General features: G+C 45.8%; 1 protein-coding gene across 3 annotated transcripts in view; it reads right to left on the reverse strand.

The window, feature by feature from the left end:
- FHOD3 (formin homology 2 domain containing 3) overlaps positions 1-27801 on the reverse strand; it is a 475398-nt gene that overhangs the window by 381285 nt on the left and 66312 nt on the right. For all 3 annotated transcript variants that reach the window (XM_047087059.1, XM_047087061.1, XM_047087060.1), the window contains exon 3: positions 15887-15951. In XM_047087059.1, coding sequence (XP_046943015.1) covers positions 15887-15951 — 65 coding nt within the window. The remainder of the gene's footprint in view (positions 1-15886; positions 15952-27801) is intronic.

A 27801-nucleotide genomic window follows, 5' to 3' on the forward strand; every position in this document is an offset into this window, starting at 1 on the left:
AGCAGGGGAGGGGAAGAGAGAGAGTGGGGGGGGGGGAGGGACGTAGGGAGGATATTCCAAGCAGGCTCTGTGCTGCCAGTGCAGAGCCTGACTCAGGGGTCCAACTCACAAACTGGGAGATCATAGCCTGAGCCAAAACCAAGAGTTGGACGCTCAATGCGCAGAGCCACCCAGGTGCCCCGCGAACATATTAAAAAAAAGAAAATCAATGCTCCAGGAAACGACAATAACCAGTAACCATGTGAGTTCATTTGGGCACAAGGTGAGGACTTCTTCAACTCTTGGGTCTGGGACTGTTGCCCTCCTAAAGGAGCAAGGAAAGAAAAAAATGCACCTTGCAGCAACAGGCAACAACAAAAGCTGCCCATCCCACTCTGACATCCTGCCTTTTCATGGGGCCGAGCTCCAGTCCCAAAAGTATAGTTTGCCCATTTTCTGTTTGTATCTAAGAAACAACAGACCTGGGAGAGGCACTGGGGGGTCACTGGGGGTTTGTTTTTCCTCTGCTTAGCTCAAGCCTCACATCTAGTTTAAGAATCATAGAAGTCAGATTCTGTACACTTCAGGATCAGGAGAAATCAAGGGTACCATTAGAATTTTATGTGCAAACTTCCTTGGCGAATGACAACAAGGACGAGATTCAAGAGAAAGTTCAATGTAACCATCCTATTAAAGAGACAAAATATGTACACATACACACTTGTTAAATGTGCATAGAAAATTCTCCACCTTTGAAATGAATTCTATCCCCAAGTTCAAGTGGAGAAATCGAGACTCAGGGGTTCTAGGACTAGCTCCTTGAAACCCAACTCCTTGTTCCTTCAAGGCCCCTTTACCCTTCCACCCTGAGAGAGAGGAAGGACCTCCATTCCTGCTCTTAAGAGTCACCTAGCATCCTTGGGAAATAGGACACGGGTCACACAGTTGGAGAAGAGGTGAATGGTCAGTATCCCATGCTGAACACACTGGGAACACAAGGCACGGGTGAGCCGAGCCCTTCTGGTGGGGAGTGAGAAATAGGAGATGCATGTGGGATCAAGCTCAGGTATCCAGTGGGCACAGCACACAGCAGATCCAGAACTCTAAGAGTTAGAAACTCCAAGCACACAGCTTCTAGTCAGAATCATGAGAGTGGATGGAAATGCCCCCCTTTTTGTACTGCGTGTACTTAACATGCCTATTTCCCTTACAGCACTTACCACGGTAGTGGCACCCAGTAGGCACCTAAGTAGTGATGAGTCACTCTCCAAAGCAGGTGGAAAGCTAGACATTTCCGACATTACAGTAATATAAACAACAGTGATGTTTTCAATCCCACCCACCAGACACTGTTGACTCTTGACAGCAAAAGCATCAAAGCTCAAGTTCATGAAAATGGTGTAGCACTGCCAGATGCCAGGTTCTGGACCTAAGACAGCTGCATGGCTCATCAATGCTTTCCGCAGTTCAGAGGGGAAGCTTGAGGGTCTCCCGTCTTGGAAAAGTCAATGCCACGTCCCAGGTCTAACTGCCTGACCATGCTGATTCTGCAGTTAGAATCCTGCCTGTCACTGCTCCTCCCTCACCCACCTTCTCCCCTAAACTAGGACACCCCTAAGAGGAGCCAACACCCTCAGCTACAATCTGGATGCCCAGATCTTAGCAGGACTGCTCCAGGGTATCTGCTTTTTCATTTCTTATTTATTTTTGTCTCCTAAGCCATTTAAGTCACATGAAAACATCCTAAAGGAGGGTTATATTTTATACATGTATATAAATATATTTATATGTACATATTATATATAGTATGTATTACATACTGTTACATTTTAAATATTTAATCTTGGACAAGAACCATACGATCCTCTCAACAGATCCAGAGAAAGCATTTGACAAAATACAGCACCCTTTCTTGATAAAAACCTTCAAGAAAGCAGGGGTAGAAGGATCATACCTTGAGATCATAAAAGCCATACATGAAAGACCAATGCTAATATCATCCTGTGAAAAATGGAGTTTTCCCCCTAAGGTCAGGAACAAGACAGGGATGTCCATTCTCACCACTATTATTCAACGTAGTATTGAAGTCTTAGCCTCTGCAATCAGACAACACAAAGAAATAAAAGGCATCCAAATCGGCCAGGAGGAGGTCAAACTTTCACTCTTCGCAGATGACATGATACTCTATATGGAAAACCCTAAAGATTCCACCAAAAAACTGCTAGAAGTGATCCATGAATTCAGCAAAGTTGCAGGATATAAAATCAATGCACAGAAATCGGTTGCATCCCTATTCACCAACAATGAAGCAACAGAAAGAGAAATCAAGGAATCAATCCCATTTACAGTTGCACCAAAAACCATAAAATACCTAGGAATAAATCTAACCAAAGAGGTGAAAAATCTATACACTGAACGCTATAGAAAGCTTATGAAAGAAATTGAAGACAAAAAAAATGGAAAAAGATTTCATGCTCCTGAACAGGAAGAATATTGTTAAAATGTCGATACTACCCAAAGCAATCTACACATTCAATGCAATCCCTATCAAAATATCACCATCATTCTTCACAGAGCTAGAACAAATAATCCTAACATGTGTATGGAACCAGAAAAGGCCCCAAATAGCCAAAGCAATCTTGAAAAAGAAAACCAAAGCAGGAGGCATCACAATCCCAGACTTCAAGCTATTCTACAAAGCCATAATCATCAAGACAGGATGGTACTGGCACAAAAACAGACACTCAGATCAATGGAACAGAATAGAGAACCCAGAAATGGACCCACAAGCACATGGCCAACTAACCTTTGACAAAGCAGTAAAGAATATCCAATGGAATAAAGACAGTCTCTTCAGCAAGTGGTGCTGGGAAAACCGGACGGTGACATGCAGAAGAATGAACCTGGACCACTTTCTTATACCATACACAAAAATTCAAAATGGATGAAAGACCTCAATGTAAGACAGGACGCCATCAAAATCCTCGAGGAGAAAGCAGGCAGAAACCTCTTTGATCTTGGCTGCAGCAACTGCTCACTCAACACGTCTCCAGAGACAAGGGAAACAAGCAAAAATGAACTATTGGGACCTCATCAAAATAAAAAGCTTCTGCAGAGCAAAGGAAACAATCAGCAAAACTAAAAGGCAACCAAGAGAATGGGAGAAGATATTTGCAAACGACGTATCAGTTAAAGGGTTAGTATCCAAAATCTATAAAGAACTTACCAAACTCAACACCCAAAAAACAAATAATCCGGTGAAGAAATGGGCAAAAGACATGAATAGATACCTCTCCAAAGAAGACATCCAGATGGCCAACCGACACATGAAAAAATGCTCAACATCACTCATCAGGGAAATACAAATCAAAACCACACTGATATACCACCTCACACCTGTCAGAAGGGCTAACATTAACAACTCAGGCAACAACAGATGTTGGTGAGGATGCAGAGAAAGAGGATCTGTTTTGCATTGTTGGTGGCAACGCAAGCTGGTGCAGCCACTCTGGAAAACAGTATGGAGGTTCCTCAAAAAACTGAAAATAGAACTACCCTACGACCCAGCAATTGCACTACTAGGCATTTATCCAAGGGATACAGGACTGCTGTTTCAAAGGGACACATGCACCCCAATGTTTACAGCAGCACTATCAACAATAGCCACGGTATGGAAAGAGCCCAAATGTCCATCCATGGATGAATGGATAAAGAAGATGTGGTATATATACACAATGGAGCATTACTCGGCAATCCAAAAGAATGAAATCTTGACATTTGCTACTATGTGGATAGAACTGGAGGGTATTATGCTAAGTGAAATTAGTCAGAGAAAGACAAACATCATACGACCTCATTCATGAGGACTTCAAGAGGCAAAACAGAAGAACATAAGGAAAGGGAAACAAAATAAAAACAGGGAGACAGGGAGGGGGACAAAACAGAAGAGACTCATAAATATGGAGAACAGAGGGTTACAGGAGGGGGTGTGGGAGGGTGGATGGGCTAAATGGGTAAGGGGCATTAAGGAGTCTGAAATCATTGTTTTACTATATGCTAATTTGGATACAAATTTAAAAAATAAATAAAATTTAAAATAATAAATAAATATTTAAGCTTGGATTCTAGGTACAACCTCATCTGGAGGTGACATCACAAGTCCTTCCCATGAGGCCCAAGTCAGCAGCGCCCCCACCCCCCACCCCTTGAGCTGGACTCAGTACTCTATATCCCCCACACCTCCGAACCAGATGCCACAGCCTGGGACCACTTAAGAGTCCCGATGAAGGCCAAGCCTGGAGTCAGATCCCAGAAAGGACTGAACTGCAAACTCTGGATGACAGCTGAGGAAAGGCAGGGCTACAACTTGAACCCCAACACCAAACTGCCTTGGGAGTTGGGAGTTGGGAGATGGGAGGATCACCATCCCAATACCTGCAGCAAAAGCATATACCACCAGTTCCACCCTTGAGAAGCCTGGCCTGAGCTCTTCCAGGCCATCTCAACAGACATGTCTCACTTCTAGAATCTACTATCTTCCACCAAAAAAAAAAAAAAGTCCACAGCATGAATCTCATCAGTGACTCACTCTGGCCTTGGCAATTCCCAGCCAGGACAGCTTTGTGGAGCTCCTTGTCAAGTCCCTAATGGGCTGGTAATTGTTTTTATGGCTTTCTGATGAGGTGTGAAGTGCTCCAGGCTCTCTACATGCTTCCTGGTGGCTTCTGAAGCCCGGGAGCCACTGCCCAGTGATGGCAAGAAGCGCCTAGTCTACCCATCCCCAACCTCACCAGCCCCAGGACCCAAACTGCAGAACAGGAGGTAGAAGAAAAGCTAGTGCATGCATTTTAGTGCATCACTTTAAAGTACCATCATTTTAAAGTACTCTGTGCCAGGCAAGTCATTAAAAAATCTTCCAGATACAGTCCACTCACAATTACTATTCCAGGTTATTTATGTGTCAAAAGTTTACCATCACTAGTGGAGTTGTAGACAAAACAAACATAAGTTTCTATTTTTTTGGTGCAGTTTGAACAGCTTATCCAATCATTCTGTAAATATCAACTCAGAATATTTTGACTACCTTTATAGGGCTTAGAACATAATTTTCCACTTTCAAGTTACACAATATAACTAGCACTTGGTGTTATGTTATGGTGTTTTCACTCCTTTTCACGCACCCAACTGTCTTATTTAATGGCGGAGCACATGCTCAGAAGCTTCACCCTCCCTCTCGGCGGTACCTTCAGGAGAACACCATCTGGGGACACATAGAAGGGTGCCATCAAGCTGCCTTCACTTTCACAAAACCCATTTAGTTTCAGTGAAGATTGGAGTATTTCAGCAAACATGCTGATCATTCGATGCTTGCCCAAAGTGGAACACCCTACAATGTATCAAAACCAGGATAGCTGAAGAGAAGAAAACCACAGAGTGCAAGGCCACTAGTTCAACAGGAATTGTGGACTCAGGACGGCCAACTCCATCCCACAGCATCAAGTAACATGTGAACAGAAACATATTGACCTGTAGTTTCAAATCTGTCGGCAAAGCAGAAAAGGATAGGGGCTATATCACACATGAAACACCTTAGTTGAGCATTATTTAGGTTTTATATTTAAGAATTTGACGATGTCTTTCCCTAGTTTAATATTTAATACAATTCTGAGATCCAATTCTGGAAAAGGAAGGTCCTTCAAGAATTGGGGGCAAGACATACATGGCATCCAAGGGAGTTCTGTCTCTAAACACGCCAGACACTCCCCACGTACCTTCCTTTGAGAACCACTGGGCATTCCCATCACTCTAACAACTTGTAAAGCAACAACACACAGAACTGCTAAGAACGATGATGATATTTACCACCATTTGCCCCAGGTAGTAGCCCCTGAGCACCATGCTTGTACTGTGCACATACTAGCTCCATCACTGCCAGGAGGGGGGCACCAGGGCTCCCTTGTCCTTCCCATTATCGATAAGCAGACAGACCTAACAAGGCTGAAGGTGGGAGAGGTGGCAGTGGATGCCCCAGGCCCCACTCACAGTGCTCTGCCTGGCACACCTACAGGCCACGAGCGGTCACAAGCACTGTGCTTCTGGATTCACACCGTACCCCACAGAGCCCGGGGCTCTCCTGCAAACTCTTGAAAATGACACTCCGCCCACTCCCCCAGATTTGTTACTTTCTATTTACTTTCACGTTCCACTTACTGCCTTTTCTTCCTAAGAAAATACCAAACAAATTCATTTCTTAAATAAATGCATTAAATGCCCGTCAGTACCATGACTCTTTTAGCAGCTCTTTCGGGTTCCTGGACCAGATCGCAACATAGGCGTGTGTAGGCTTCCCCGCACCACATACCAGTTAGACACCAGCTAAGTGCCCTACAATTCAACTCAACTTGGACACCATCTACCTGTGGAGAACTTCAAGTACCACAGGTTAAAGGATCAGTCTTACAAGACTGTGCACCCTACTTCAAACACTAATAGTCAACTCAGGTTGTCATCTGTGCCCCTGATCTACCAGCTTTTGATCAGAGGTTCGAATGAAGCTCTCGTTGAGTTTGATGAATTCGATACACAGAACTCAAACATTTTACTTGACTACCAGTTTATTAGAAAAGGATGTAACTCAAGAATAGACACGTGGCAGGGATGTATAGAGCAAGATATGAGAGAGGGGTACGGCCCCTCCATAATCTCTCCAGATGTGCCACTCTTCCTGAATCTCCCTGTGTCCGCCAACCAGCAAGTCCTCTGAACCACATCCTTTTGGGGTTTTACAGAGCCTTCATTATAGGCATGAGTGATTGAATCACTCACCAACGGCTAAAAGGTAAGGGATGCAACTGAAAGTTCTAAGCTGTCCAATAACATGGTTGGTAACCCACCCCCATCCTTAGGTGGAGATCAAGACACCTCATTAACAAAAAGAATATTCTGTTGCTCTCCTCGCTTAAATTTCACAGGTTTTAGGAGCTTTGTGTCACAAACAGGATCAAGTTCAAATATTTATCCTATATCACTATCACAGTAGGTTTCTTCAATCAACAAATACTATGGGGTCTGCTCCTATGGTGTGGACACAAAACAGCCCACCTTCAAATGCTCAAGAGCTAACTGCTACCTGGAACATAAACCCTACCTCCTATATCTTCCCAGGTAAGGACCAGACCTCCACACCAAGAGCAGGAAGACTCCCAGCCTCCAGCCCAGAACATTTGTGTTCCTTTCCAGGAGCTCCAAAAGCCAGAGCTGCCAGCATGTAGTTCTGGTCAGTTAGGAGCCTTAGTTTCCAGGTCTTCTCAACAAGAAGTCCAAAATGAGAAGCCAAGTCCAGCTGATCAAGATGGAAGTCTGAAAAGGGACGCAGAAACTCCGGCTTCTTCTACAGCAGTTAGCAGCCCGGCTTGGAAAAGGGAGTTTCAGCTGCACAACAAAACATTATCAGCTCTTGAAGGATGAAATCCATTTTTTCCTCAGATCCTAGGACCGTCTACGAATCACACCAGAACTGCACTAGAAAACCGTCCTTCGAAGCCTGGTGAAACTTTGCTTCGGGAAAGTATTTTGGAAGCCCTATCTAGAGGTTTTGTCAGCACTTCAGACCTCTCAGACCAGAAGGGTTGCACCAGGCTCTGTAATCATGTGTACAGAAAAGAGCCGAAGACCATTTAAAAATGTCCTAAAAAGCAAATAACAGGCCGGTAGAAAGAGCAGTAGTCAGGAAATTAAGAGATTCAGGCCTTAGTTCCCCCACCTCCCAGGATGGGACCTTGATATCACATCCAGATCTCCTGGAGGCCTCAAGTCTCTTAGCCCCTCCCACAGCTCCAGAGGACTAGTGAGGGTCTGTGGGACCAAGGGTGGGTAAAGACCCAACTGCCAAGGTGCCACTCTGTGAATATGGTTCACATTACTTTTTTAAAAATGGCCAAGGTTAACAATCTACAATTTCGTAGACTTCTTCTCCAACTATCTTTGTGACATTTTACAACTTGAAATACTTGCAAATACATTATCTAATTTCCAGGGTGATAGTAAGTCGGCCATTGAATCTAAAGTGGAATCTTCTTAAAAGGCTAAGAAATGACTCAAATATCAACCACCTAATGCTGTACGTTGTCACAAAGATTTCCCTGAATCCACGTAAAATGGATCCTCTCCTGCCCACACCATCACAGCCGTTACTAGGATGCAGATAAATCACATCACCTCACAGTACACTGAACAGAATGTTTTCTTTTTTTCAATTATACTAACACGATTGCAATTACGCTCACCTTTTTTATTTTCTCCTTTGCTGTTCTGTCACTATTACCCTGGCACGTGAACTGAGACTCCAGCACTTGTAACCAATTCCCAAACACCTTTATCTCCTTTGAATTAGATCTTGAACCGGCTGCATGTTTTGACTCAACACTAATGTTTTCTATGTGTTTTTATTCCCAAATTAAAATACTTCCCATTTGGTATTTCTAGCGCAACAGCAATCAGTAAAACATGCCCAGAATCCCCACCCAAGAATCCATTTTCTCCAAGTCCCTCAGCAAGACCCAAAAAACATAGGTGCCCACCCAATCCTTGAAGAACCTCCACGTAACAAGGTATCTGCAAGCCATCCGACCTGCTATCAAAATCTCTAGTAACCAGACAGATCACTTTGTTTCCTGACATGCTTTTACTGTTCCATGAGCAAAAATGAAGCTGTTTCTTCATGGGGAGAGCCACAGGTGCAGAGAGCTCACCACCAGAGGCTGCATTACATCCTCCAGGCAGCTCAGAGCCGGAAGTAAAAAGCGTCTGTAGCAACACTCTAGAACTTGTTCAAAAGCATGGTGGTTTCCTTCTCAGGGGTTGTTTTTCTGGATAAAACTAAAGGTTCTGCTGGACAGCAACTTTGGAATCTAGCTGACAAGTTTGAACCATATGCTGGCTTGTAACATCTGTTACAGGTCTCCCCACTACTATGACTCCATTCTCCCGAGTCAATTTCTGCCAAAATTTCATATTCCTTGTCAAGGATGTAAGCCATTATTAGGACAGTGCAAAGTAAACATCGATAATGGTTCTAAGGCAATGCTCAAATTTTATACAACAAACTAGGGATCTTCAGAGATCAAAGGTGACAAAGAAGCCATGAATAATTTAAAGAAAGTCAAAAGGGGAGAGTAAGGACACAAATGTGACCTTAAGAGACCTTGTGTAGGTGCTTTTCTTTCTTGTGGGTCAATCCACATTTGCTCAGATTTCCTTCCTCTTAATTCCCATAGCTGACCTGAGTTTCCAGCTGGATCTAGAAGGTTCCCAGGCGAATTCTCTCATAGGTGCGTCTCCTTTTATTATTCACCCCCTGTATTTATGTTTACCGGCACGTCCGTCAGTAGAGTTATTCTTTAAGTTCATTCTCTACATGTTTTTAGTTTGGGGCGACAAACCATTCCTGACTTCTCTGTGTACTGTCCACATCTTTATGTAGATAGATTTGACAGAACTGAATGGCTAGGAGTATTTAAACACCAGACCCTGGGGCAGTTTAACCACCTAATGGAACATTCCACATCCTACCTCTACCCTTTCTCCTTTGGGGGAGAGGGGTATGGGCACATCTGTCAATCACTGGCCATAAGGCACCTTAGCAGTAGCCCCCCACAGAGTGAAGAGTCTGACAAGCTGACTTCTCCCAGCCCAGACCCAATGGCCTTCTAGACACACGAGCATTCTGTGGGGTCTGCACCTGGGGGCTGAAGTAGATTAATAGGAACCAGATGATGGGAGGTATTTATCTGATTAGCCGAGAGGGCCCATTTTTACCCAGATAACAGAACTCTGGGTAACAGCAGGTCACAGACCTGATGGGGTGTAAAAGGGAGATTTAAAAAGATTTATAAGCACTAAAAGTCTCCTGTAGCAAAGAGAGACTCAGGATTTCAAATCTGAGCACAATTTGTGCCAAGGCAGTGGCTAGCCACTTGGGGATCCCAGAAAGAAGGCTGGGATGGGAGGGGCACCTGGGTGGCTCAGTTGGTTAAACATCTGACTCCTGGTTTCAGCTCAGGTCATGATCTCAAGGTTTCCGGAGTTCAAGCCCCATGTAGGACTCTGAACTAGCAGCATGGAGCCTTCTTGGGATTCCCTGTCTCCCTCTTTCTCTGCCTCTCCCCAAATAAACTTTAAAAAAAGAAGAAGAAGGGGCGCCTGGGTGGCACAGTCGGTTAAGCGTCCGACTTCAGCCAGGTCACGATCTCGCGGTCCGTGAGTTCGAGCCCCGCGTCGGGCTCTGGACTGATGGCTCAGAGCCTGGAGCCTGTTTCCGATTCTGTGTCTCCCTCTCTCTCTGCCCCTCGCCCGTTCATGCTCTGTCTCTCTCTGTCCCAAAAATAAATAAACGTTGAAAAAAAAAATTTAAAAAAAAAAAAAGAAGAAGAAGAAGAAGGCTGGGATGGGAGATGGGCTCCAGGATTTCTGGGCAACCAGTGGATCCCTACATCGAAGGACAGGAAATGTGACCCACTGTCCCTAACCCCACAAGGGAAGACTATGACCAGGAAACTAGGAGCCTAGCCACTGTGACATCCACAAACAGGGCAGGAGGAAACCTCTGCCAAGGCCACAGAGTAAAGGTAAGAGCAGAAGCTGGCACCTGGGAGGACATAGGACTAAGTCAGCAAGAATCCCAGGCCCAAGACTTGAAGTCAGACACATCAAGGCAGGGGGGCCAAAAGGAGAAAGAACGGCTGGGGTGGGGGGCTGCTTCTGGTCAGAGTGCAGCCTATTTTACAGTTTTCCCAGTCACCCAGCAGGCCTTGGGGACCTGCCACCTATAACATGGGGCCAGCAACACCTACACGGACAGAGGGGAAGCACACCCAAGCTAGAAGGGCTCCACATTCACTGCACAAGCCTCAGGTGTCTCAGCACCCACCGTGCTAAGGGGCACCTCACCTTTACTAGCTAATATAGCTAAATACCACTTTACTAGCTAAATACCACCAGGTGTTAAGCCCAAGAGGGTCCAAAAGGCATTTTGAGGTTTGCAGAAGGAAACCTAGTTTTCATGGGAATTCCAGAATCAAGAGGCAGTGAGCACCACATTGGAATCCAATTAACAATCCAAACCCAGTGTCCCCTAACAGCCCACCTGAGGAGCAAGTGCAACATCAAAAAAGCAGCTGTAGGGAGGCCTCCGTGCAGGGCCAGGAGGGCTCGGCCACATAAAACCCCAGCTCAAACTTTACAAGCTACTCAGAAGCGGGCAAGTGGTACTCTGCCCGGTCAGAAAGCTCAGCAAGTGGGGAGAGGACAGGAGCCACGCTCATTCACAGGCTAAACAAGGCAGAGCCTGAGAAAAGGATTAGAGAACAAAAAGGGGGGGTGGGTCAGGGATCATGGGTAGAGTTCCCCTCTCCAACTTCTAAACACAGAACCCATACTGTAGCCAAAGAAGATTCAGACACTAGGCAGAACCTGTAGCTCACCGGGAGCCCCTGAGCCGTCAGGCACACCACACAGACTTTAACACCACCTCCATCACTACCAACCAAAGCCAGTCCTGATCCAAGACCTTTAACCAGCAAGGCTGCACACAGCCTCAGGAACCTTCTCAACACCGTGCCCCAGGGAGCATCCCCCTCTCAAACAGCTAGCACCTGAGCTGAATCCCCTCGGTCACTCCTGCACTAGAAGATTCTTCTTGAAACGCTGCCCACTCCCTCCATTTGTCATTAGCCCCGTTGCTGGAACAGCACAGCACGAAGCACAGAGCCGGAGGACTCCACTCCGGAGAGGAAAAGGCCTGGCAAATGCTATATGGAAGCCTCATTCTGTGGTCTATGTTGCTGGAAATGGACTACTTTTTCATCCATGGATGAAGCAGCCTTCTCCAAATGTGCTTTTCTCGCCTCTACAAATGTCCTCTCTCAGTGATTTGACCTTTTACGAGCAAGGAGACTAACCCCATGGAGAGATTAGCCACTTCAGCTACCTCGCCAGTTTCTGCCCTCCTCACCTCTATCTTCATGGGCAGACCTCATCATCTGCTAGGTTTTGGGGAAACCCCTCTAAAGGCTCTAAAAGTCCTTTGTACCAGGTTGTTCTTCACTACTACAATCAGAAATTATACTTTGCCATCTTAAGCCAATGTATCCTTTTAATTCAATGCTGGATATCTCAAAGTGTCCACCTTACAGGTCGCAGACCATCACTTGACAGGGTTTACTTATTCTCTCAATGAGAAGACAGGGTCTGGTCCAGAAAACTGAAGCAGAAGTTTTAAGCCCAACAAAATGCTTTTGAAGTAAGCCAGTAGAAAACCCTCAGAAAACACCTTTAGAATCCTAAGGATTTCAAACCCTTTTTGTTTTTAAATCCTCAATTCCATTTATTATCCCTACAATTATTCTGCACCCTTTCTCTTCAAGAGGAGATTGAGTCATCAGAGCCAGCTGGCCCTCTGAACATTTTTCTGGTGTCTGGAAATAAGATCACTTGCAGGGACCAACTAATTTATTTTCTCTAGCTAACCTCATAAAAATGCAGACTTTAATGCCAATCAGGTTTTTTTTTTCCTCCATCTGTATCTAAGTTCATGCCTACAACAGGACCATCGGTTTAAGGGATGGAAGCTAGTCATGCATCGTTTGCTGCAACATTTCATCAAGTGGTCATACCCAAAATGTACAAAGAAATAAGAATGAGAGTGGAGAAGAGCAAAGAGGTACAAATAGCTTAAGGGTCTCTCTCCACACCGAAATCCCATTCCAACTTCCTGCTTCAGCACTGCTGCGCTATCAGAAAAGGCCTCTGTTGGCTGCCAGCCGTGACCTTCAAAGCTGCGTCCAGTGGCCTTCACTTTTTGGGAGATTGGCTTGGTTGCTGACCACAAAGGCTCCACGCCACTCTTGTCCCAACTGGGTACAGAGTTCCAAAGTTAACAATGGAGAATTCCAACGGCAGGTCACCTCCAATTCATCAACATGCAGTCCTGGATTCTAAACATTCCTATACTTAATAGGAAGTAAGAGGATTGTAGGATGTAAAAAACGTTTTGGAGAAATTTACTTGATAGCATTTTAAACCCGAGCCCAAACTGATCCTGGATCCTTCCAGCCCAATCGTGTAGCAGGAAAGGGGTCGTTGGGGAAGTGGCATATGGTGCCAGGCCTAAGAACAGTCATTGTCTGATGTCTGTAATAGCTTAACCATGGCTTATATGGCAAGGGATGGAAACCATCTGGAAAAGAAACAAGGACTCAACCAACTGTTATGAAAAAGGTTTTCCCCCCACTTGTTTTCTTTTTCTCCTTTTAACTGAAGATTGTTCCAGGTTTGGTTTATCCATCCCAAAGAAAGCTCATCTAATATTGCCATTTGGAAAGGAAAAGATATGTCACAATGGGGGTTGGTATTTCATACACATCACACATACATTCCATTTTCTATACATAACCAAAGGATAATATTTAGTGCTGTTACAATAAATCTATTCCAGATCTTGCCAATAATAGGAAATGGAACAAGAAAGGGTTTTTTTTTTTTTTTTAATACAAAGGAAAAGCTTTGACTCTTGGGTACCCATGTTAAGTTATACAGTCAAGCCCTCCCATCTGACACAATTGGGGCTGAGGTAACGAGTGGTGAGAACTAAAGCACAAAATCTTTTTAAGGTAACAAATACCTTAAAACTTTATTTAATCTGCAGCTATCGAAATTGACCATCCCGGTTTGCCTGTTTTGAGATATGGCACGGTAAGGGTGTACACTTTCACACCCAAGCTATGGGTGTGAAAAGGTCATTTCAAGCTATGACCTTTCTTTGACTAAGAGTCTACTAACTAGAATTATCCGTGGACCTTCTGTCATGAACTCCTCCAATGATGTGGCCTGGGATTTCCAATCCCCGTTTCTGTGAAATCGAGCAAGAACGGAGATACTTGTGAAGACTAGAGCCCTTCTGGATTTTTTTCCCATGTTCCCCAACTCTTAATAGATGTCCCAAACCCACCTATGTTGATGAATGCTTTGATAGTAACTAGTTTTGAATCTTGTCCAAACCATTCCATGTATTTTGAAAGCAGTGATTTTTATACTCCTGTTTAATCCGTTTATAAGATATTCACCTACTATTTCATCCCATTACTTAAGTCCAATAGCAAGCGCAATTGGCATAAGGAGGCTGGGGAACAAACACACCGATCCTGTCAGCACCTGGTTCAAGCACTCCAGCAGGAAGGCATGTGTGTCTTGGGAGAGCCCTGGACCAGCTGCTGGTGCTCGGTGTGCTACGGGGATAAGTTATGTGTTTTACATGCCACATGTATTACACGAGACTGTAGAATACCTAGGTTAATGCAAGTCAATGGCATAGCTGTTTAAAAAACTGTACTTGAAATATTTATATTCCAAAAAAGTGCATTTACCTAACAGGAATTAGTTCATTAGGATTCTGATCTAGCCTATTTTAGTGTTCATCTGCTTTGCCCTGCCTACTCTGCCATGGTATTTCTCATGGGAAATACCAATTCATATTCCTGTCCCCTATCTCTACTGGTTATCAGCTATACTTCAATATTTCACTGCAGTGGTGTTCAGCACCTTATATATTGGAATTTGTTCTAGATCTGGATTTGGGGGAAGGTGGGGTCATGCCAAGTCCTAGGTCACAGACCTTTTCATCAGGTAGATTTATATATATAACTGGAAAAAGTGTCAAGCAGGTGATAAAGCTAATGATTAAATATATATTGCCTATTTTTATAGTACAGAGTTCATGGTCACTCAGTGCTACAGGCAGCTGACACGTCAACAGTCACTACTGAGGCTCCTACAGACCTCACTGTTTCCAACATGATTAGGAACCCCCCCACCCCTGAGGTGTAGGAGTCTGCTATACAATTACTCGCTGGCCACGAAAGTTGTCACCGGAGACCCTAACCTTGCACACCTAATACCAGATGACTTTAAATTACACAGTTGCCATGTACATTCATCCCCTCCCTCCCTCCATCCCTGATTCTCCAACAAGGAAATAGGAAGTGAAGGGACCAGAAACCATCCCTTCCACTCCACTCAGTTACCACATCCGAGGTATAGACTGGGCCTCTAGAAGATGACTTATGCTCTCTTAATTAGTGTCCTGAATTAAGACCACAACCTGAATAAAAGCAAAACTATTCAAACATGGAAAATTTCTACGTATAAAATAATTTATAGTTTTTTTTCTTCTCTTTATGTTACTAGATACTTGCCTCAACTTGGCCCGATGCCAGGAGGAAATCAGGCCCCGGTTTTAGATACCTTTCACATAAAAATTGGCTACGTCACATAAGTAACTGCTTTCGTTGCCATTCAACCCACATGTATAGATGGGGAAAACAAACAGGTACAGGAAAATGGCTACAGGAATGGCCCCAGTAGGGTTCTGGTATGATCACTGGCAAACCATTCTGAACCACAAATACATCCACTTGACACGATATTGCTTTCGATCTACAGACGCCCCATCCTACACTGACCTGAGATTTCCCTGTCACCTGAGCACAGCCTGGAGGCTCAGCCCCCACTTCTTCACAGCGAGCTTCATGGAGCCACCAGAAGGCATGTGAATATCACTTCAATTGGCTGGAGGTTCACACTAACACAACCCCATCAAGAATCTCATCAACAATGTCTTACCTCAAGCTCTGCTGACTAACCAAAAAGCAAAGGAAGTTGCAATGAAACAGGGCTTCAAAAACTATTGCCAAAAATGACTTCACTAAACTAACCACCTGTGGTAAGGACTAACCCCAATGAATAGCATACTCCCAAGTATTTTATTGGGATTAACATTTAGATGACATTTCTTATCACACATTTAATCACTCGAGGGCCGATGGCAAGTTCCCCTTCTGCACCTGTCACTCACCAATGCAGGCATGGACCCTCACGGACAGCTGTGTCCTCAGGACGATGCTGTGCTTTTTGCCCCGCCTAATGGAGACAGGAGACAAAATATACATGGGTATCAGAGCAGTCACCAAAAAGACACATACATGCTATCAATCAGCTTTAAGGTTCTGGCACACCCACCTCAAAGAGATTCTAGATCAGCAGGGACCTGTACAGAACAAGAATTTATCCAGAAATAACATGTCACAGGGCTTTACAGAAAATAAAACAATCTGGTTTGATTCTGTTGGATGGGCACACAGCTTTTATTACCAAACCTGGTCAACTCATCCCGTCCACAGAGTCTGCACATCCCCATGCTGGGACAATTTTAAGATCTGTGCCCAAGTGAAATCCCTGGAATAGGACAACACAAACCTGCTTGATCATTCCCCTGCCCACGTTTACATTTTTGGATATAGAAGAAGGGCATACACAGTGGAGTCACCACAAAGAGCTGGCTTGCTGTCCATCAGGGCAATACTGTTACAGCTTTTACTCTTCGCTCACAGGAAGGTGGGAGTCTACCCAATAGCTTACAGGCTATTTATTCTCAGGAATGCCAATCTACGCCATGCTTTGTCTCACCTCCTCCTCTTTCTCACTTCAGGGAAGCAACCAGGATGGCCCTGTGCCCCAACTCTGCTCCCGGGGTCGGGGGGTGGGGCATGGGAGTGGGGGGTCCTCCCACCCTGAGCTGAGAAGGACTAAACCACGTAACAGTTAAGCGGATATATGGGAGAAAAGAGCAGACCTGTCTACCTAAGGGTAGCAAAGGCTTTGAGATTTGGACAAAGTGGGGAGCCGGTGGACAATGATAAAATGGAGCCAGCCAACCAGCACAGTAGCAGATAACCTGCTGGCTCTCGAAGCTGCTGAACCCCCTGCCATCCCTCTTCTGGCAGCTCCTTTCTCCCCATCAGGGCTTCCCCTACAACACAGTCTGACAGTGCTTTCCTGCTTCCTGCACTGTGGCTGTGTTGGAAGGAAGGGAACAAATCTGACCAGGGCACGCGGTTAATATCGTGGTTATAAATTCACGATCAATGAAACAGTGTATTTTATTCTCGAGACCAGGTAAGAGGACAAAGAAGTATGGTTTTTAAAATGGTTTCTTTCAAAGGACAAAGGAAAACCCCTTGCATAGTCCTGCAAGAGGAGGCAGTAGCCTCCACCCCAGCAGCTGCTTGTAAGCACAAGACCTACATTTATGGTCCCTTCAGATCCCTCCTTTCTACTTTGTGTTCATCTGATGCTTTCACATTTGCCATGTGCAAGGCACTGGGCTCAAGGAGCTTGTAACAAATACACAACACTTGACCCATCTTCACAAGGTTGGATTCCTATCAACCCAGACTTCAAGACTTTCTACACACACACACACACACACACACACACACCCTTTTCCTCTTGACAATCTAGATGTTGACACTCCCTCAGTTCTTGTGATCATACTAGAAAGTCCTAAGCGCATGGAACAGAATGAGGGAGAAGACTTCAGTGTGTTCTGGGAAAAGGCAACAGGAAATGGGTTCCGGGATGGTGGGGCAGGGAGCAGCCACCAAGTGTGCAGTTTCACCCAGAGATGGGCAGAAGCCATGCTTGGAACAGTGACCAGAGAATCAAAGAGTGAAGGCCAGACCCTAATTATGAGTAATAGCCAACCCTAAGTCCACAGATCTGGAAGATTTTCTGTAACTCATGTTATCAGGAGTTATGAGTCAATAAATAAAGCATGGAGACAAAGTACATGCTTTAGATGCCCAGATGTGGAGGGAAAGTAGGGAATGGCCGGGTAAAATATTTCAGAAAACCTCAGGTTCTGGAAAAGTTCAGAAGGGCCAATTGATAGCCCTGCCTTTATCTTTAAACAATGACAAAAATCCAATGTTGAGGAAGTGCTTGTTTTCCCACAGAACTCTCCGGTCCCACAGTAGGCATGTGGTATGGTTGCTCTGGGATTCCGGGCACTTGCACGCAAACAAGGACGGTCTTCCTGAGGAAGCGATGGCAGGCACACCATACTGGAGGGGTCCTCTTTTCTGTGCTTGTACATTGAGAAAGCAAGCAATTGGCTTGGTTATGCTAAACCCTAAGGGAATTTATAAGGCCACAGAACAGGGGCGTCTGGGCGGCTCAGTCGGTTAAGTGTCTGACTCGTGGTTGCCACTCAGATCATGACCTCACCACTCAGGGCATGACCCTGTGGTTCAGGAGTTCAAGCCCCACATCGGGCTCTGCACTGACAGTGCAGAGCCTGCTTGGGGTTCTCCCTGTCCCCTCCACAGTGCCCCCCACTAAATAATCTTAAAAATGAATGACCACAGAAAAAAAGTCCTATTTCGTAGTTTAGCACTTACAATTCCTCTGCTTCAACATTCTACCTCCTTCCCCGCCTGCCCCCATACACAAAATCCTCAGTGAAAGAAACCTGTATGGAATTGGGGGCCACGGCAGCGGCAGTCCCCTGAGACAAAGGAGGCTCCAAATCCCAGGAATTCCTAGCACAGAAGAGGACTAGCCTAGGCGGAGGGAAGTGGTGATCACGCAGGCAGGTCCACAGAAGGTATCCTTCACCTCCCACCCCACCCCACCCCCCATTTCTCCCACCTTTGATGTGGGTGTCATGGCTATGCCCACTCTGCAGATGAGGAAAGTAAAGCTTGGAGAAAGGGGATCAACAGCATCAAGTCACATGGCTGGTGGAACAGACCCAGGCTGAAAGCAGGACGACTCCAGAGTCACCTGCACCATCCTGCCCTTTGCTGCAGGATCACCTCACTAGGTAACCTTCCCCAGGGCTTACAAAGGGTCAAGAGAGGCATTCTTAGAGACTGGCTTAACCTCAAGGCTAAGAACCTAACAAAAAAGCACACGCATTAAAAAATTACAATGCAGGGACACCTGGGTGGTTCAGTCAGTGAAGCATCCGACTCTTGATCTCAGCTCAGGTCATGATCTCATGGTTTGCAATATCAAGCCCCACGTCAGGCTCCGTGCTGACAGCATGGAGCCTGCTTGGGATTCTCAAAATAAGCATTTAAAAAATAATAAATGGGGGAAGAGAGGTTTTAAAAAATTATGATGCAAATGAAGAAAATATTGGCTAACCAAATTAGGTTTATTCGAAGAATTCAAGAATTACAGCAAGTTTCAGGTTTTAGAGATGTATCAAAGATCGGGGCATCTGGGTGGCTCAGTCGGTTAAGCGTGTGACTTCAGCTCAGGTCACGATCTCACGGTTAGTGAGTTCGAGCCCAGCATGGGGCTCGAAAGCCTGGAGCCTGCTTCAGATTCTGTGTCTCCCTCTCTCTCTGCGCCTCCCCCATTCACACTGGGTCTCTTGAAAATAAATGTCAAAAAAAAAAAAAAGTTTAAAAATGTATCAAAGGTCAATGCATGGAGGACACCAATCATAAGGACCCTTTAAATCTGATTACTTCCCTCCCTCCACAGTTTTCTTACTGGACATAATAGAGAAAGATTTTTATTTAATATGTGACCCTCTCACTTTCACTGACTCTACAATCTTTTGGCTAATTCTTTTCGCTTTAGAGAAATAAAAGGTATCTAATTATTTTATCCCCACTTTTTCCAGTAAATATGCCCACATCTCCTGTTTCACAGCTTAAAACTTTGAGGAAATTAAATCACAGATATACTTTTCCTCTGCTCCCAATAGGATACTAGGTCAGTTTGGGTTCAGACAATAATCCTAAATTGTCAACATTTACGGAAAGCTTATTATGTGCCAGGCCTGTAACTACCCTCTTTTTAGTTAGACTTCATTTTTAAAGACAAGTTTTGGGTTCACAACTCCCTTCCTCCAAAGGATCACCCCAGCCTCTCTGGTCCTTAACGCTTCTCACCTGGGTACCAGGCCTCTCTTTGTGCAGATTTGGTCTTCACAAGATTACTACGAAGTAGGTTACATGGCCATTTTTACAGTGAGGAACTTAAGGCCCAGAAAGGTTAAGCAACCTTGCTGAGGTCACACAGCTAGAAATTCAAAGAGCTCAGGCTCCTCCCAGCAAGTCTGACCCCAAAGCCTGAACTATCACCTCCCTACATCTGCCTCCCAGATTGATGTTCCTTCATTCCCTTGGTCCACCCATGTTCCAAGGTGTCTGCTTTGTTCTGGAGAGCACAGGATATGCCAAGGTAAAAGGTACATCCCACCTCAAGACAGGAAAAGAGAACTCCTCTCACTTCACAGCAAAGTTATGTGTACAAGGAATGGACACACACCCCGCTGTCCTTTCCCTTCTCCCCAGGGGCTGGGAGGCAGAGGAGAAGGTAAAACTGAAGAAACCACTCTGGGCACACAGATGGAAGGATTTTGAGGACGTGACAGCTGTTCTACCAGACCTAAGGATGACTGTCTACGTTTGAACTCTTAAACAAGAAACAAATTCATCTTACTTTTTTTCCATTTATTTTTTTTTTTAAGACAGAGAAGGAGCTCAGGAGAAGGTCAGAGGGAGAGAGACAGAACTTTAAGCAATCTCCATACTCCACGTGGAGCCCCAGGCGGGGCTCCATACCACAACCCTGGGATCCTGACCTGAGCCAAAACCAGTCGGACACCCAACCCACTGAGCCACCCAAGTACCCCCAAACTTATCTTTAAACCTTCCTATTTTGGTTCGAGATCTACCCTAACCACTACATGCTTTCTTGCCTTAATGATGCTAGAAGACGAGCAGCCATATTTGAAGGGTGATCAAATAGGAAAGACGGAAGTCACATCCTAAAGACAGCAAAGTAGAAGGATAAAATAAGTCCGGGCTCCTATGAGCGTCTTGTCATCAACACATCATCCTTCAAATGGCCCTAATTACCCTCGTTTTAATTGGACCTCGTTTTTAAAGAGAAGTTTTAGGTTTACAACTCCCTTCCTCCAAGGGATCACCCCAGCCTCCCTGGCCCTTGATGCTTCTCACCTGGGTCCCAGGCCAATGTGTCTCACCTGGCCACCTCATACCTCGAGTATGGCTCGACACAACCTAATTTGCAGGAGCCCTCTCCCTCTCCCCAGATGGCTCCCACCCCAGAACCTTGCTACTTTTCTCAAGTCACTGTTACCCAGCTATTAATGTCATGTAGCCCATTTTACTCATGTTTTGCTGTAATCCGTCAACTAGTACCACAGCTCTAGATTCACAGCACCCCCTTCCCACCACACACCCCAAACCACCCCCCAACCCCGCCTTCCTCAGCTATCAGGTTCAGGTACACTAGGTCACAGCGGCCACCTTTCCTGGTACCTGATTGACTTCTGGGAGGGTTCCTTCTTTGTAATTCAGGTCTCTTCTGACGCCCACCCACACCTTAAAGCCCAGAGCCCACCTCAGCTCACCCAGGCCCACCTGATGCCATCTTTGTCCAGGGATGCAATCTGACATTTGAAGCTACTTAGAGCCTTTCCACTCCCACAGTCCACTCAGCATAGGAATTCATTCTCTCCTGTCCAATTTCCTACAGAACTGTCTCCTTCATGCAGCCTTGAAGGGCTTTAAAAAGCACCACTGCCCGGGCCAACCACCCAAGTTCCTAGTTTACTGGTCTGAAGCTGGGTGGGAAGAAAAACTGTTAAAGTTGCTTAGGTGGTGGCCGTACTCTCCAAGACGGAGAGCCTATGCTATAGGCTTCTGACCAAACATCAGACCCCCTGAAGAGCTCTTGATGAGGCCAGAATCCCAGGCCCCACACCAAGCCTCCTGCAGTAGGTGCCCAGAAGCCAGCATTTTAAAAAAAAAAAAAAAAAAAATATTTTTAAGCTTATTTATCTTGAGAGAAAGGTGTGGGGGCGGGGGGGGGGGGGGCAGAGAAAGGGAGAATCCCAATCAGGCTCTATCTACACTGTCAGCACAAAGTCCAAAGCAGGGCTCAAACTCACGAACCGTGAGATCGTGACCTGAGCCGAAATCAAGAGTCAGATGCGTACCCGACTGAGCCGCCCAGTTGCCTAGAACTCAGCATTTCTAAGCAGGTTTCCTCCAGGTTACTGATAGGCAGCCTAGCACTGGCCTAGGACTGGTGGACAAGGTTTTGCGTGGGGAGAAGTTTCACAGCCTTTCAATAGATTCTCAAAGAATTCTTTGTATCCCAAAAATGTCAAGTTTGAAGGAATATGTAATCTTCCTGTCCTGCGGTGTGATGTGGGGGTTAAAAACCTTATCCAATCACATCTTTACCTGTGTCTCCTTTGTTTCTAGGTCTAGAATACAGAAATCACCTAAAATACATACTGAACCTACATCTAAAAACCTATTGAACCTGAAAAAACAAACTATGCACAAAACTCCTCCCAAGTTGAAAGAGACTCCGGTTAGGGCATGGATAGGAAGCAACGAGCAGTTTTCCCCCTTTTCCTCGTAAGGGATTACCTTCAGCTGAGAGTGCAGGCCTGGGGCCTGAGGCTCCTTTAGCAAATCACTGAAGGTTACGGTCTGCTGTCTTCTCAGTGTGGGCAAGGCTCAAACTGCAGACCACCAAGCCTGCCTGCCCCTGGTCGCCGTGAGGGAGACAACCAGCCCTTCCGAACAAAAGGTGCCATCCTGGCAAGTTCAGTGCTCAGCTCTTCATTGCTTATTTCCCGCATCCAAAACTTTGCATATGCACAAACTGCACAGAAACGTCAGGGGTTCATGGACCCACACACACATAGTTTCTGGAGGCTCATGAGCTACAGGTCAAGAAGTTAGGCATCTAAGCGTCAAATGAGAGCTCCCCCCAACCCCTCAGGGCCCCGAAGCACATCGACTGCAAAGCTGACGCCCCAGCAGACGGGCTCCCCCACCTGCATTCAAGTGCACACAGAGCCTTCCCCATTGCACCGTCGTCTGCTCAGCGTTGGCGGGGTAGGGGGAATCACACTCCCTCACTCAACTTCCGGCAGCATTTTCAGGAATGGTCTTTCCAGGCAGTCCTGGAGGGCTTTAAAAGCACTTCTGCCTGGGCCCACCCCCAAGTTCTGATTTCATTGGTCTGAAGCTGGGCAGGGAGGGAACCTGTTAAAGTTCCTCAGGTGGTGCTCATACTCTCCAAGACTGTGCTGTAGGTGCCTGAGCAAACATCAGACCACCTGAGGAGCTCCCCAAGAGGCCAGGATCCCGGGCCCCACGCCAACCTCCTGAAGCAGGCACCTAGAAGCCAGCATTTCTAGGCAGCTTTGGCCAGGAGTATTTGGCTCTAAGTACCTGCGAACGTTCAGCCCTTTCCAGCCCTGCCTGGCCTGACACCCTCCTGTCTGAGCCACAACCCTCACACTGCCAAGCTCTCCCCACCCCCCACCACCACCCCACACGGCTGGCCCCCGACTTCCCCACCACCACTCAGCCCTGTGAAGACAGGTATGGCGGCGGAGAGCAGTTAGCAGCCCCCCTGGCAGATGAGGAACCTGGGAAGGAATCAGAGCTGACCTTCAGACGCAGGCCTGAACGGAGCCTAAAGGTGAGCACCCTGAGTGACTGAGACAAAGGCAGGAGCCCCGGGGACACACGCCCCACGTGCAACAGCCACACTGGTCCTCAGAGCACTCGGCAGCACTGTGCTCCTCGAGACCCTCGTAGCTCTACTGCGTTCCCTGCAACGGCCCCCTCAACCTCGCAAAGCCACTACCCTCTTCAGGGCCAACCTCTGGCCCCACCTTCTCTGTGACAGATCCCTGTGCCCTCCAGCTGGTGCTGGTTTTCTTTCAGAGTTCAAAGGAGGTGGAAATAAGCAAAAAAGAGGAGGGGGCAGTCTCTCTGGCCCCGCTCTGCCCTGCGGGCAAGGATCTCGCCTCGGTTGCCCTAACTCGAAGAAAAGAGATTTCAGAGCGGTTCACCCGCGTGCGCCCCTCCAGGTCTAAAATCCAGTGATTCCCGTTTCAGTGTATCTCCTCAAATTCTAACTGTAATTATAGTAGAAGATACTACTTCTGAGTTTGTATTCTATGCTGGGAACTAGCTTAATGTTTCAGATACTACACATCATCATAGCTTTGCCTGCATCAACCCAACAAGGATGTGATAGGATTATCCCCAGTTACTAGGAAGCTGAGGTTCAGAGAGGTGAAGTAGCATCCTCACGGTCACACAGCCATGAGACTAACCGCAGGGCCCATGTCCTCAACCACTACGCCGTGCTGTTCCCCACCGTGCTCTCCTCCGGTGCCAGAGAACTTGTTGGGATCCCCACTGACATGGGGAGGGAAATGGACTTGGGTAATACTGTCCTCATTTTATAAACCTCTATTAGAGATAAAGTGGCTCGTACCAGGTCACACAATGGCAGGGTCAAGAATAATAATCCAGGGGGTTCAGGGCTTCTGTTTCCACTACACCATGCTGTGGTTGCTGATTTCCCTGGCCTTAGAAGGCAATAAATCGACCTGGCTCCATTTTGGCAGCATAATAATTGCTTTGTCCTTCTACCTTTGAAGGTCTTTCTCCTCTTCTCCAGTTAGCGATAGCTTACGTGATAATTCTAAACAAGCAGTGAGTTAATTTTTAGTCTTGGCATAAAAGAGCAGGGTAATGGACAAGAACAAAGAAACTCCTCCAGCAAGGAAAATTCTCTCAGAACACACTGTACAAAAAAACCCTACCGTTTGCACACTACCTGCCACACGTCTTCATTACACGGTCACAACATTAGCAGATTTTTGCTGTAATTCACACAAATCAAGAGAAAGAATGGTTTCGTTTGCCCTTTTCATACCTCAAAAAGCCAATTCTTAACTAGAAAGAAATTGTGTTTTAACTGCCATTTGTGGGAGACATGAGCTTTTAGGCACATGACCTTTGCCTAATGCCACACCTCCTAGGAGAGGACTTAGCAGGGACACTCAGCACAAATGACACTGCAGGTGTATGTACCCAGACACGTCCCACCTGTGTGGGAAAACTCAGCCTTCAGGCTGCTTGCAGCTAGTTCCCAGCAATTTGCCACATGCTGCCAGAGCTAAGTGGTGGTAAATGACCCAGAGACAACAGAGTGACCCGGCAATGCCAGGACAGCATCATCCTGGCCTGTCTTCTGCAACCTAGGCCAGGGACAGAGGGGTCTCCCCACCAATGTCAGTAAAGGTAGCTTCTTCATACTCCTCTGGACGAAAAGGAATGTCATCCTAGGTACATTCCAAAGGACAAGGGGTGGGTCACCACAGACCCAGGCTTTTTCAAAGACGATACAAAGCCCCATCTTGGGTGAGTTTGGAGCCCACCTGCCAAAAACACAGCTACCCAGCATGGTCTGGCTACCTTCTCCTGTTCACAGTTTCCCACGTATGAGTCCTGCCTTCTTGTCTTGCCATGATTCATCTTAGGTTTAGGGTGCAGAAATGGGGTCATGGCTGGTCCCCTCAGATGGACCGATGGCCAGGTGATGATTCACAAAGGAACGGAGTGAGAAAGTAAAGCCCCAGGATCTCCTCTGGGAGCTTACAGCAGGGTTCCTGGCTCTTGAGGAATGGCTGCACCTGACTGCTGACGTGGACAGTGCCAGATGATGGCAGCAAATGTGTCTTCTCTGGAGCCTCCGTGCAGTGTGCTTGAGTGCTATTTGAACTAAATCCAGCGTTTTAGCCTGGGACCGATGATGTCCTTGCATGAACCAACCTACGTCACCCAAGGTGCCAATGCACATCCTGAGTAAACCTGAAATGCCTTTGCCCGGAAGCTCTTGGGATGGCTGGGGGAATACACACTTGCAATCAGTCTACCTGTGTTCAAACTAGGCTCTACCCTCTACCGACTCTGTCTCCTAGGACATGTAATTTAACTTCTGACCCTCAGTTGTCTCAGATGAAAAACAGAAACAACCAAATCCAGTCGCATGACCACTAAGATGAACTATTAAATGCACATGCCGTGAATAAGGTGGTTGGTATAGTGGCTAGCATAGCAGGCATTCTGTAAATGTTATATTCTTCTCCATTTTTAACTCTTGATACTGGTGTCTAATGTAGTGTTGCTTTTTTCCCCTAAGCTCCCAACTCCAAATAATTCAAATTTGGATAAAGAAAAAAAATCAAACAGGGCATGGTCTTCAACTATAACACCAATAGAGACATTTTTCAGGTTGACAGCAGTCTACTCATAACACTCCTGGAGTGAAGTCATCCAATTAGACGGTCATCCAGCCTGAATTCTCACATCTTATATAAAGGGATGTCATTGTCAAACACTTGGTAAAAACCATAGCAATGGGTGCGACTCCTGAGTGGCTCAGTCGGTTGAGCATCCAACTTTATTTAGCTCAGGTCATGATCTCACGATCCGTGAGTTTGAGCCCCACTTCTGGCTCTGTGCTGACAGCTCAGAGCCTGGAGTCTGCTTCAGATTCTGTGTCTCCTTTTCTCTCTGCCCCTCCCCCACTCACACTCTGTTTCTCTCTCAAAAATAAATACACATTAAAAAACAACTATAGCTTATGAAGGGCTGTTTTGTGACCCAGTATATGATCTATCTTGGAGAATGTTCCATGTGCACTCGAGAAGAAAGTATATTCTGTTGCTTTGGGATGCAGAGTTCTAAATATATCTGTCAAGTCCATCTGATCCAATGTCTCATTCAGGGCCCTTGTTTCTTTATTGACCGTGTGTCTAGATGATCTATCCATTTCTGTAAGTGGGGTGTTAAAGTCCCCAGCAATTACCACATTCTTATCAATAAGTTTGCTTCTGTTTATGAGTAATTGTTTTATATATTTGGGGGCTCCGGTATTCGGCGCATAGACATTTATAATTGTTAGCTCTTCCTGCTGGATAGATCCTGTAACTATTATATAATGTCCTTCTTCATCTCTTGTTACAGCCTTTAATTTAAAGTCTAGTTTGTCTGATATAAGTATGGCTACTCCAGCTTTCTTCTGGCTTCCAGTAGCATGATAAATAGTTCTCCATCCCCTCACTCTGAATCTAAAGGTGTCCTCAGGTCTAAAATGAGTCTCTTGTAGACAGCAAATAGATGGGTCTTGTTTTTTTATCCATTCTGATACCCTATGTCTTTTGGTTGGCGCATTTAATCCATTTACATTCAGTGTTATTATAGAAAGATACGGGTTTAGAGTCATTGTGATGTCTGTATGTTTTATGCTTGTAGTGATGTCTCTGGTACTTTGTCTCACAGGGTCCCCCTTAGGATCTCTTGTAGGGCTGGTTTAGTGGTGACAAATTCCTTCAGTTTTTGTTTGTTTGGGAAGACCTTTATCTCTCCTTCTATTCTAAATGACAGACTTGCTGGATAAAGGATTCTTGGCTGCATATTTTTGCTGTCTAGCACCCTGAAAATCTCGTGCCAATTCTTTCTGGCCTGCCAAGTTTCAAAAGAGAGATCAGTCACGAGTCTTATAGGTCTCCCTTTATATGTGAGGGCACGTTTACCCCTTGCTGCTTTCAGAATTTTCTCTTTATCCTTGTATTTTGCCAGTTTCACTATGATATGTCGTGCAGAAGATCGATTCAAGTTACGTCTGAAGGGAGTTCTCTGTGCCTCTTGGATTTCAATGCCTTTTTCCTTCCCCAGTTCAGGGAAGTTCTCAGCTATGATTTCTTCAAGTACCCCTTCAGCACCTTTCCCTCTCTCTTCCTCCTCTGGGATACCAATTATGCGTAGATTATTTCTTTTTAGTGTATCACTTAGTTCTCTAATTTTCCCCTCATACTCCTGGATTTTTTTATCTCTCTTTTTCTCAGCTTCCTCTTTTTCCATAACTTTATCTTCTAGTTCACCTATTCTCTCCTCTGCCTCTTCCATCCGAGCTGTGGTGGTTTGCATTTTGTTTTCCATTTCCTTTAAAGCGTTTTTCAGCTCCTCGTGACTGTTCATTAGTCCCCTGATGTCTTGAAATTATACCATGCATACTTTCAGACCACAATGCTATGAAGCTTGAAGTCAACCACAG

Source organism: Lynx rufus, unplaced genomic scaffold, assembly GCF_022079265.1.
Source record: "Lynx rufus isolate CCGP_SWC_20201006 ecotype Redwood Valley unplaced genomic scaffold, mLynRuf1.p SCAF_22, whole genome shotgun sequence".
Lineage (NCBI taxonomy): Eukaryota > Metazoa > Chordata > Mammalia > Carnivora > Felidae > Lynx > Lynx rufus.